Consider the following 12,263-nt stretch of genomic DNA (forward strand, 5'->3'; position numbering starts at 1 on the left):
AATTAATATTTAGAACATACCCCTCATAGGTAATCAATTTCACAATTCTACATAGGCAATCTCACAAGGGCATCAGTTATACAAAAATCATAAAGGAGAATATCTATTATAGTGAGCGTGAGTTCACATTAAATAAACAAACATTAATAAAAAGTTCCCTAGTCTAAACAATATAGGTCCGTAATTTTTTAAACCTTATATACATTATTATCACGTCTTATATCTGTGACAACACTGGCACTATCTAAACACATTTGCTTAATCAGAGTGCTAGTCGGTACAAGCTATTATGTTCGCTGACGCGCCCAGAAGAAACTCATTTTCTTTGCCAATGCTTGTCATGCACAGAGCTCGTTTATTCTCTAACTAGGTTCCTGATATTTGCATGTCAATCCCTGATGTGGTCAGGCGTATGGCCAAGACTAAAGTAAGCAACAATGACAATTCTGCGATAAAGTGGCCTACTGCAAAATTGGAAGGGTTTTACTCATCTCCAACGGAATTACATTTGTAAACAATTCTCCGTAATTTTTTATTGAAGATTATATTCATTCGAGTCTCCCACCCCAAATATATTGAAATGGATATGTCTTTAAAGCATACCTGCCTGTGCACATCTGTAGGGGAAAAGTCACCAAATCCTTCCCAGTATCCACCATTTTCATCATCTTCATAGAAGCGAATTTGAATGTCATCTAAAATCAAAGGAATAAGGGTGAGTACCATTCGCCCTCAGTCTAAAGCATTAAATGAAGCATTAAATTGAGGCAGACAAAAAATGTTCCTGAACATCGCGAAAAAAAACATCATAAGTGATTCTTCATTGATTGAGACATTTGTGTGCATGCTTGGGGAACTGTGATCAAGAATCAATTGTTGGAAACATAAATGAATGCTTGAATGAGTGATTAAGTGGCTGAGTACAGACATGTAAAGAGCCAGTGAGTTACTGGGCTATGAATGACGAAAAAGGGGACTGCACTGCTGGGCTGTTTGTTGCCTTGCTGAGTGCGTAAATAGAGCAGCGCCAAGTACATGGATAGATACAGGCAGGTTACGCCAATCCTATAGGCTGATGTATCAGACAACAAAATGGCCAGAATTGTCACTATCATGCTAAGGAAAACATTACAGCAGGAATGGCTACTGTCATGCCAAGAACACCCACAAATATACATTACCGACATGATGCCAGTTTAAGCATTACTGCAAACATAGAAACTTACATCACGATTCACCAGAATGCCAGTCTAGGAATTACACAGGGGAGGACACGATTGCGCCAAAAATGCAACTATAAGTCATGATTTACGAGAACCACCACTGCACAGGTGTAGAGTTGCTCCATTACTGAGTAATCCTTATTGCATGTGCACATTTACACCACCACCCAGTTATCCTAAATGATTGCTTAAATGTGCCCCGTTACTCAGTAATATGTAGTGCCCGTTATATGTACGCTAGCATTCAGTAATGACTGGAGCATGCTCAGTTGGACACAATCACTGATCCATCTTGGCTGCCTGTTCAGACCTGCCCTTGGAAATCATTAGTATTAGGCAAGGTGTGCACCTCTGGTTAGCTGATTTGGTTGCACTGGCACATGTGCACCTAGTCCTAGTTCCGAAATGAGGTATTCCCCACCCCCCACCACCAATCTGAGTACTCACCAGGTGGCCAACTTGCCAACCAGGAACACCGTACCTCTTTTGTCTTTTAATTTTATACCTCCCACGATGAAGGAAGGAGTGTTGTAGCTGTTATAATGCACTTCCAACCCAGGGGATTTAGATAGGTGCCTGTTGGAGGTTGCCTTAAGCTCAGACCTGTGGACACTGCATCAAAATCAATTGAGCAGTTCCAGAGATATTCACATTTAAACCACTAGTCCATTGCCTTCTGCTTTGTCTTTGCCAAGTTGGGGAGAACAACCACATTAACTTAACACCTCAGCAAAACGTGTCATTAAAGAGCATAGTTCTGAAACTACAAAAGTCTACGAGCAACTCCCGGAAGGCCTGCTCACTCAAGCAAACTCTGTTCACACAAATCAGCATTTGTACTCAGTGTGTGCTTGCTCCAGCAGACACAAGATAATAAATAAGGAATGCATAACAGAAAAATACATTTCTTGAAGCAAGGTGATTTCAAATAGTTTATTTTAAACATATTGGCCAGTTGTAGGATTCCAATGAGGGATTTCAAGATTATTTTGTTTGCATTATTTTTCAATGCACATGCCAACATGCCAATGTGTGATAGGGGATTCTTTTAACACTGTGGTCAATCTTTCTGAGTTTTAGCTAACAGGCAACTCGTGGAATGGTTTACAATTGTGTCTTTAAAATGTCAAATGAAGTTTAATCCCATCAGTGGAATTCCTTGGAACTTAAAGTTGGAGAAACCAATACTAGAACAAAAGTCAGCCTAAAAGACAGAGGCGCCATTTTCCTTAGTACCGATAGTATTGGTGCTCATTTCAACCTTTCTTGTCCTGAGACTGCATTGCTGTTGTATTAAGGTGTACAGCTTTGAATATTGTGAATCTTGCTTTACCCCAAATAAAGATTATTTTTTAACAAAATAAGTTACACATTATCCACGCACAAACTACAATGCGGTAGGTTACTGAGTCGAACAACTCTACTGGCAAACCTCCTTTTAGGTGCCACTGGTTAAAATCCCCTCATCTAAAATGGCCACTGCATTATAGAGTTGATGCGGTGGCCATTTTAGATAAGGAAAGTCCCCTCACAAAAGCACTCTAGTTGATGACAGTTCTGTGCAATTGTCACTTCTTGCTCTGAAGGCAACGCCAGATTAATCTCGACATCTAAAATGGCTACTGTATTATGACATTGATGCGTGTAGCAGTATTAGATGTGGTCTTGTCACAAAGAAGTTGAATAACCAGTGCAATGTGCATAGCTGCACAACACTGCTGTGGGCTAATGCTAAATGTGAAAGATGCATCAAACAAGCATTTACTGAAGGGGAAGACCAGAACAAGCTGAAGGGGGCTGACCCAATATCCACTACCTGTATACTTGTGTGTGCTGATGATATAAGGTCTGTCAACAGCCATGTTGTGGCCACACTACAGCACAGTTTGTAGTGCATTTACTTCTAATGGGTGGCTAATTGGGTCATTAATTGTTCTGTGTCATTACAATTCCGTTTTTTTCTAGCAGGTTAGCACAGAAATAAAAAGTCAGTTGAGCAGTTGGTCCCCGATACACATTATCTATGTGCTTTCTTATTTCTGGGAAAAGCAAGACAAAAGAGAACTAATTTCATCTCGATCAGTTGGGCTTTCTGCCGCAGAGCTCAACCAGACTAAATTTTAGATGGTTGTACTAATCCATTGAATGTTCCAGTAGAGCTTGGACCTGATTGTGAGCTGATCAATCAATGAAAAACATGTGTTCGGCTTTGCGGAGTGGCCTTTTATATGGGTGATATTGACAAAGATATGGTAAGACGGAGTTTGCACCTTTGGATAAGACTGCTTTATTGAGATGCACTCTCCAAAGGGAAGGCCAGTGGAGTTATGTCTACTACCTTTGTATTGCAGCATGGTACAATGGGGGTTTTCCCGGTGACAAAAATGCTGGGCCATTTTGGTACTTGTTCCTTCTTCATCCAACCTGGGAGATTTAGGTATTTGGGCACACCGGTTTTTAAAACCAAAGAACAATTACCGAAGGAATGAATACCTGATGAAAATCAAGGCCCTATTTCAGCTGGATTTGGACCAGTGGCAGTACTACCTCTCGGATTGATGGGTTGGGCCACATTATACTAAAGGATCGCCCTGTTCAAGATGTTGCCTACTCTATATTGAACTGAAGTGGAGTTCTTTACTGTACCGTATCTTGAATTGGGAGATTAGTATCTGAACACTTGTACCTTCCAACTGTATTTTTCTGCTCTTATCGGAAAAGCAATAAAAATGCTTTGAAAACATAGTGAGCTAGTTCTGTTGAAGGAGTATGAAATGATCTGTTATTCATGTTGAAATGATCTGTTATTCATGTTGAAATGATCTCTTCCCCCTCTTTCTTGCTTCTTTCCTCTCTTTCACAATGCAAAATGCAATGGGCGGTGGATGTAGCCTGATGGTAGCCTGAACCCAGTCACCCGCATAGGCATCCATTTAGGGCCTGCATGGCGAAGCAGCACCTCCTGCCACTCTTCTCTGGACCTCATACACTACAGCAATCTTCCCCCGCCCTGGCACCACATCTCGGTATGACCATTCTTCCTTTGACACCACTGGATTGTCTGGTGAAGACCACACACTCCCAATACCAAGGCCAGAGTGTTCAGGGTTACAATTCTTCCTGAATCCTGACTATGTTTTGTTCAGGCCAAAAACTCGTTCACTCTGTCTCACCACGTCTGACTCCACTGCTTGAACTACACACCCCGAGAAATGCCCCTTCTAACTACAAATCCCATTCTGCATCAGTCACTGTGCTTTTGGAACCATAATCTTACTGGGGACAAGACTCTTGGTGACTCATCTTGGCCTGTCAAATGCCAGGGCTCCATCGAGACCACACAACCTGTAGACAAACTGTTGTTTGTCACTGTGCACGTTATCATTCTTTTTTGTTTGCCTATGTCCAATTTGTTTTGGGTATAGTTGCATTATTAATTTCCTTTGTGATATGCACCTTTTAGGGGCAATTATATGCAGGAATTTTGCAATTTTAAATTGAGAATCAATTAGAGGAGCAAATTGCAAAATAGAAGATAGTACAGAACATTCTATTCATGTAATTTCGGAAAAAGAAAACAAACTGGAATTTCCAATGTAAAATAATATGATTATTTGCTACACTGATGGATTTGATATCAGTATAGTGGCTCTTACCGTGGAACTATGCAACAGATAAACAGGAAGTCTTACCTTTCTGAACCTTGTCGCACAGCAGGTAAACCTCCTCCCCTCCAGTAACACATCCGGCTGTTCTGTCCATTCTTACAATCTTCAGATTTGATGCATTGGGGGCTTCTGTCAGGATACAAAGAAATGAAAAAGACGTAAACAGGGGTTACCATTTGTATTAAGTATATAGAGATAAATGGTGCCAGCTTGCCATCCAAATAAGCAACATCCTCCACCTGTATTTGAGTCAACAACAAGAAGCATAAGATACTCAATAGATAACCCCTTTACAACAAGAAACAACCACACTATAACAAGGGTGTTTGAATCTTCAGTATGCCTGTGTTTGTTACATCTATAATGCTATTTTCTCTTGTATCAGCACATTGTTGCCAGCTTCAGAAATGTATGTTTAAATAAATAATTAAAAGAAATACAGATGCATAGTGCTGTACACTTTAAAGAAAGTGTGCTAACATATCCCAGTAAAGAAAGTTTTCAGGGGACCCGTCACTGTCAAAGTGGAACTTCTCTATGCATGTATATTGGTCTGGTTTACAGAAGACATCTGCTCCAACATATTGACATCTGCTGCAACATAATTGCCTGTTGCTTTAGTATTGAACCATCAAGCAACTTCCTTATAGCAAATTACAGTGCACACATTGTTATTCTCAAAATTCAATTCCTTATCCTCTTTCCTAAATTTAACAGACAAGGGAAGAAATGTTAGTGGCCAGAGCATGTACCACGCTACACTTGTTGATAACGTATTTTGCTAATGTTTATTTGTGATTTTATAACATAACATGACATGGTACTGCCCCGCAACCCAGAAGAGGTGGTTCTACTTGGGGGAAAGGATCTCTTTTTGTGAAAAAGCTATTACTAAAAATAAATGGACAAATTCAGGCCTGAGAAGATGAGTAAACAGACCTCAAGGAATATTAATACAGAGAAGAAATAGGAGCATTTACAGTCCACATAAAAAACCTGCACAACCTTGAACTTTTTCTCTTTCGGTTGTGACGATGTCTCGACGTTTTGTACATGTAAATGAGGAGTTTCCCGCTCATCTGCACACATACTCTACTCTTTTAAGGGAACAAACACTTCATTATAAAAGAAATATATACAGTAAAATTACAAATCTGAAATATTATTGAATAGGTCTTCAATTTCTCCACACCCTCAATACTTCCCCCTACATTTAATACTTGATGAAAGAACATCTGGCAGTAATAAGATCATTGATTTGGTTGTCACCGGTCACTACCAACTTTACACACCTAGGTTTGACACTATTCGACCATTCTTTATTTTATATTTAGGACAAGGCTTTTTAACAGAAGGTTATCCTCACCTTTGCTACATTCATTTATGTTTCTATCATCCCCAGACCCTGCTGCTGAGAGATATCTTCATAAATTAAGATGCTTCCGAAAAGTTTCACAGTAGGGATGGTGTTTTCTGGGTGATGTCTTTTGTTGGAATTCTGACACGTTATGTTTAGATTTAGGCCAAAAAGTTCCATTTTAGATTTGGTGGACCACAAACACTTTAACCACATGAGTGTTTACTTGAGTACTTAAAGTAGGATTCAAGGGGGGATTGTGTTAGTGATGCCTTCATTCTAGCCAGCCTTGTAATCAAGACACTTATTTGGAGTCCTTGGGCCATATTGTTAGATGCACGGCAGTCTTGACCATAAAAAACTGCAGCTACTTAAAAGTAGCCATACACCTTTTCAAAAGGCCCACCTAATCGACTGGCTTCTTGCTCTGCCTTTCGAATTGGAAACACAGGTTGATGTAGGCACAATACTATTGGCGTCATACACCTTTCACTTCATAACAAATCCTATTTTACATACTCCGAGATATACTGAAGACCACAGATATTTTTATAGCCACCCCTGATCTCCTCTTTTCCACAACTTTGTTCTGGCGTTCCATGAAACCTCCTGGAATGATCAAGGTACAGTCTTTGTCCACCGCTCAAATTAATTTCATATTTCCTCATACTAATTCTCCACTAATCATGTTTGTGTTCCGGAGTACCATGCTACTCCCCGAAAAGCACTTTGATGCCTCATCAGGGGTACCAAGTGCTATATAAATGCAAACCCCTACCTCTTCTATCGCTCCACTATCCTTTTCAACCAAAATAACAGACTTGCATATCCAACGCTCAAATTAATTTCATATCTCCCTATACAAATTCAACAATAATCCTTTTAGGGTTCCGAAGTAGTGTTCTACTCGCAGAAAAGAATTTTGACGCCTCGTCAGGCGTAGTAAGCGCTATATAAATACAATTACACTTGTAAGCAAAGGTAATCTACAGGGGTACGACTTTACTCTCAGACTCTCTGAATCAATTCAGTTTAATGTGGGGGCCAATTAAGTTGTGATTCCGTATTTGATTTTGAAGGTGACTGCTCACATGAGCTGCCATAGGGTTGCAATTGCTTCCATGAGAATATATTTTTATGTCAGAAGTTGTGAAATAGGGTGTATAGACAAATGACTATTTTAAAGCATTTTAATTCCACTCTATGGGGCAAGAAAACGCAAACCTTTTGAAAAAGGGTTTATATTTTCTATGTAAATAGTAGAAACTCAAACTTCTTTTGGGTAACATGCTAAGGAGCATCGCAAAGGATTAAGGCTGTGAATGGTCTGGTCTTCTTCTGACAAACCTTGAAGTAGGACATTTGATTACAATGGAGAGTGGAGAAACTGCAGCCAAAATTAGACTATGTCAACTTACTGCTGTCAAAAATGGTATCGGATATGACGGGCTCCAATCTCCTTGTGAAGCTGCCATTGCTGTCTGGGAGAAAGGCTGTGAACATGAGCCGCACCACGCTGAGGTCCATATCCTTTGTTTGCTGAATCGCTGCCTGGCGGATAAAGTCTCTTTCTTGATCTACAATAGACCAATGCACACACTGTTTATAATACACACAAATGTACTGATCCCTTCATGTCCCAGAAAAGTAACATGTTCCAATGAAATAGCCCTTTTATAGTGTATTTGAACACCTTCAATGTATTAAACCTTCAATTCCCTTAATCTACTCTCATCATTTCAACATTTTGACTTCATACTTTCACAATATGTATATTTTACCTCACTTTGAAGAATGGGTCCTCAATAGATTGCCACTGAAAAACAGAGAGTTCATTTGTAGGGAGGGTGGGATAGTTGCGAAGGTGTGGCATAGAAGTAAAGAAAAGCCAGACTCTGGAAAGTCTTCTCTCATTAAACCATCTTCCTGGTTGGGTAGTCATCACTAGTGCAACTATATGAGGATAAACCTGTGTATACGCTGAAATATGTAGACATATACAGGTAAAGATAAAAACATATATATAGTGCCATTGGCATCTGCTTAGCCCACATTTGGTCACTGGTATGGCCTGGAATCACTGTTGGTTGTCTGAGTGCCATCTATATTAATTCCAGCGTATCAACTTAAAAGCAGAGCCTAGTGTCTTAAACTTCCTATGGTGGCAGATGTAAAGTTTTCTGTTTCATGGTCCATAAATACAACTATGTGTTGTGATTTGTTTAATGTGAAGTCATTAGTTTTTTTTTTTTTTAAAAAGATCAACAGGCCTGTTGGATAGTCTGAAGAGGAGTTGAAACCTCTGGACTCAGGGTTTATGATTAAATTGTCTGGTATAAGTCTTCACCTACAGCATTCCAATGTATGTCGTTGTGTTACTCCCTATTTAAGTTAAAACATTCTACCCTCAGTGGGTGGAATGTTCTAATAGCCTTATAGCCCTTCTGCCTCAGTCTATAACTGTGGCTCGGGCATATAACTCGAGTTCAGGGCCTTAAACAACTGGTATTTCCCATGGCAGCGGGCTTTATGGCTATATTATTAGACAATGAGGTCGGAGGACTTCATTGATTGTTTGTGTAATTTATAGTCATACATCTTTAGCACTGGTAGCAGGGAGAGTATGTGCTTTGTATTACTTTGTGTATAACATGACAGAACTATCATTCAAGCCTAAGTATTACATGTCAAAATGACTAGTGGTATGTGAGCCGTTCTGTCTAATTTGTTCAGTTCGGTGTTTTGTGCAACATCCCTTGTTAGTCTGTACTGGTGAGAACCCCTTGATAGCCAACTACATTGCATATCTGAGGTACGCGGGGTGTGTGTAGAGTGTTCGGACTAATGGAGTCTTGCGTTTTTTTAGCATGTCTAGTTGGCAAGTGGTGTTGGGAGTGACATGATAGTGAGCTATAAGCGGTGTCTGTATTGTGTTGGATGTCTATGAAATGTTCTTTCTCATGTATTCTTGTCGGATGTAGTTGGTTTATTCTGTGGTACAATTAAGGAGAGAAATCCTTCATCACGTTAACTGTCATCTGTATTCCATTGTCACAATGTCAATCCAAATATGATTTTATACGTTTCTAGTGAATTGATGTGGGCTCTAGTGGAGGCAAAAAGGTGATGGTGAAATGTCAACAGGTGCTGTGCGCCAGGTAGTAATCTTATATGAAATCAACAACAGGTGTTCTAGCAAGATGTATCAATAAATCAGGAAGGGTATTTCCAGCTGGCTTCCCACTGTTGGGACTGGCATGAATCATCATACATGTCCCTGAGTTGCTTATATTACCTACATTTACACAGTCAATGGCACAGACATTTTAGACATGTAATTGACACATTCTTTGCTCTCATTGACCAAGGGATGCAGAAGCTAAATTAATCACCTTAACTTATGCTGAATGCAGCTGAAACATAACAAGATGCCCGGAAGAGACCAGAACAAGCGTTGACAAAGCAAGTGGATGTGGCTTTTATGTAAGGCACTCAATCAACAGATTACATGATAATGCACACAAATCAATAGAGAAACATACCTTTCAACATTCAAGCACGCACAAACCAACACACTTACATACTTCAAACCACACAGGCAGCAAGAAATGTAGAGCAACATATAAGCTGCACCCAGCAAATACACAGACATCCATGAGCACAATCAAACACATGCAGGCACACAACCAGTCTCTAGCAAGACACACAGTCAGACAACACACAAACAGTCAGAGACAGAAAGATGAAAGAACCATGCACAGTTCGATAGCTGTGGGCTTCATTTCTACTTATTCTTTAGGTTCTCTCTTGTCGGAATAAATCTAAGTTGGAGAGAAAAGGAGGGCAATAACATTGATTAAACCCTTGCCTTTGCTTGTAGAAATCATTTAGATGGGTGATAGAATACTTCAGTTCCCAAGTCCCTCTATTCTACCTAACAATTACTGAGTTTGTTACCCAATTGATTGTTTATTGGCTAAAGGTGGACAAACCTGTATACCAACCAAAAAGTAGTACCTCACTGATCATAAATCACAGACAGTTGCTTATGAAAAAAGAAATACAGTTTAGTTGTAGCCTGCTACAGACATAGGGCTCGATTTAGAGTTTGGCGGAGAGGGTACTCCATCGCAACAGCAACTGAGTACCCTCTCTGTCAAACTGAAGGTCCACCTGCCATATTTAGAGACGGGCAGACCTTCAGTAGACGGCGGAGACCACTGTGCCTCCGCCACCATCATCATTCACCTACGAGGGCCCAATAGAGTTATGGCCGTCTGAGTTTTGCCATTTGTCTTCTCTCTCATTTAGAGTGGGCAGACACATGGCAATTTTTCACTGTCCGTCACTGCCAGTAAGGGACAGTGAAACCTGAAACATTACTCCAGGCCATGGGATAAAACATTTTTTTTTAATTTTCAAAAACAGAATACCACTTTTACAATTTAGTTTTTGAAAAACAAATGCTGAAAGTTGTGGTACAGTTCCATTATATAGACGTAGCTGTCTGTCAAATTTTCAATACATTTACAGCAACCGCCGTGACGGCAGCTCCTAGAAATGCAAGAGATGTCCACTGGCCGGCAGGCATCTCCAAATCTGGTGAGTGAAGTACCCTCAATATGGCGGAAGTAAAGTACTTTTTGTTTTGTCTACTTTAAAAAAGTTACTAAAACTTATATTTGCAGCAGAATTCTTTATTATGTTTCTTAGAACATTTCTTCATTTCAAGATACTTTCAAACGCAATGCATGGCAATGCATTGGTCCACAGGTAGATCTTTATTGATGCAAGATGAATAAACATTTTTTTTTTAAAAGAACAAGGGAATTGTAAGAAAACGTAATAATTGTTTACTATGGAAAAGGAACGTATGTGTCAGATCGGAGATGAAGAAAACTGAATCCACATCTGTAACTTCTGTTATATATTAAAGAGCGAAAGGAAGTGCTTTCCCATAAAGTTGCAAATGTCCTGTTTTGCTTCTATGTACATGGTGTAGCGCCACATCGCAGGAGACAAAAAATGCACTGTTGCAGGAATAAGTTCTTAGTGCAATCATAATTTTAAATTGTAACGGCATTCTTACTGTCAAGTGTATGAATTTGTGGACGGGGTGAGCTATATTACTGTTTTGTCCTTGTCTAAGAAATACAGGTATACTCAAATTTCGAGTACTGAACAGCACAATATGGAACCGTAGAGGGGTGACTAAGAAACACAAACATCTAATGTCATGAAAAGGGTTCTTAATGTTTACAACAGGTTTCCTGCAGGAGAGGTATTAAAAGGTATGGGAAAATATTCCTCAGATTATTTTGATCGTGACACATGATAAAAGCCCTGAAAAAAGTAAGTGCAAAGCTTTATACATAGACTGTAGCATTCATGTTATGAACAGAAATGACAGATAATAAGGAACTAGCAGAATTGTTTTAAACGAATCTGGATAAAGATACATGTGAATTGTAGTGCTGTAAAACCTGAAGCAATGTATGATCCATACGTCATTCAGAAAATAAATGGCCAGCCTAGATGGGATAAACAGCCGTTTTTGGATATCACATTCTATTTTTCGATTAATAATTGCATGCCCCTAATAAAAATTGGATTGCTTTGTTTATATGAGAAGCATTAAAAAGTAAATTATACGTTAGGGTTGAATTTAGACAACAGACTTGTTCCTTAAAAATAAACAAGCAGTAAAAAATAATATACAATTTGTGATTTGGGGCTTCTGAGGGAATTGAATGCTTTTTGAATTTTGTAATAAGGCAGATGAAAAAGTATACATTCTTTTATGTTTTGGGCTATCAAACTTTAGTTAGCCTGTTTTTAACTTTCGCCTAGCAAAGAACTGGTATAATCTTTCGAATGAGGCCGGGACATCAGACGAGCGGCCTTGAAACTCATGACTTGCTGCAATCAAGCAAAAGCAATTATTGGCATCAAAAAGGCTTTCAAAGGGCATATGTGTCTTCAAAAATGTTTCTATAAAAATAATGTTATTTTTAC

The 12,263-nt window shown here is 39.3% G+C and overlaps 1 protein-coding gene across 2 annotated transcripts in view; it reads right to left on the bottom strand.

The window, feature by feature from the left end:
• The window catches only part of NFKB1 (nuclear factor kappa B subunit 1), a 316,199-nt gene that overhangs the window by 127,011 nt on the left and 176,925 nt on the right, over nt 1-12,263 (bottom strand). For both annotated transcript variants that reach the window (XM_078676072.1, XM_078676073.1), the window contains exons 8-10: nt 7,667-7,825; nt 4,916-5,020; nt 604-695 (exon numbers count right to left, since the gene is read on the bottom strand). In XM_078676072.1, coding sequence (XP_078532198.1) covers nt 604-695; nt 4,916-5,020; nt 7,667-7,825 — 356 coding nt within the window. The remainder of the gene's footprint in view (nt 1-603; nt 696-4,915; nt 5,021-7,666; nt 7,826-12,263) is intronic.

The sequence above is a fragment of the Lissotriton helveticus genome, chromosome 2_1, assembly GCF_964261635.1.
Source record: "Lissotriton helveticus chromosome 2_1, aLisHel1.1, whole genome shotgun sequence".
NCBI classification, from domain to species: domain Eukaryota; kingdom Metazoa; phylum Chordata; class Amphibia; order Caudata; family Salamandridae; genus Lissotriton; species Lissotriton helveticus.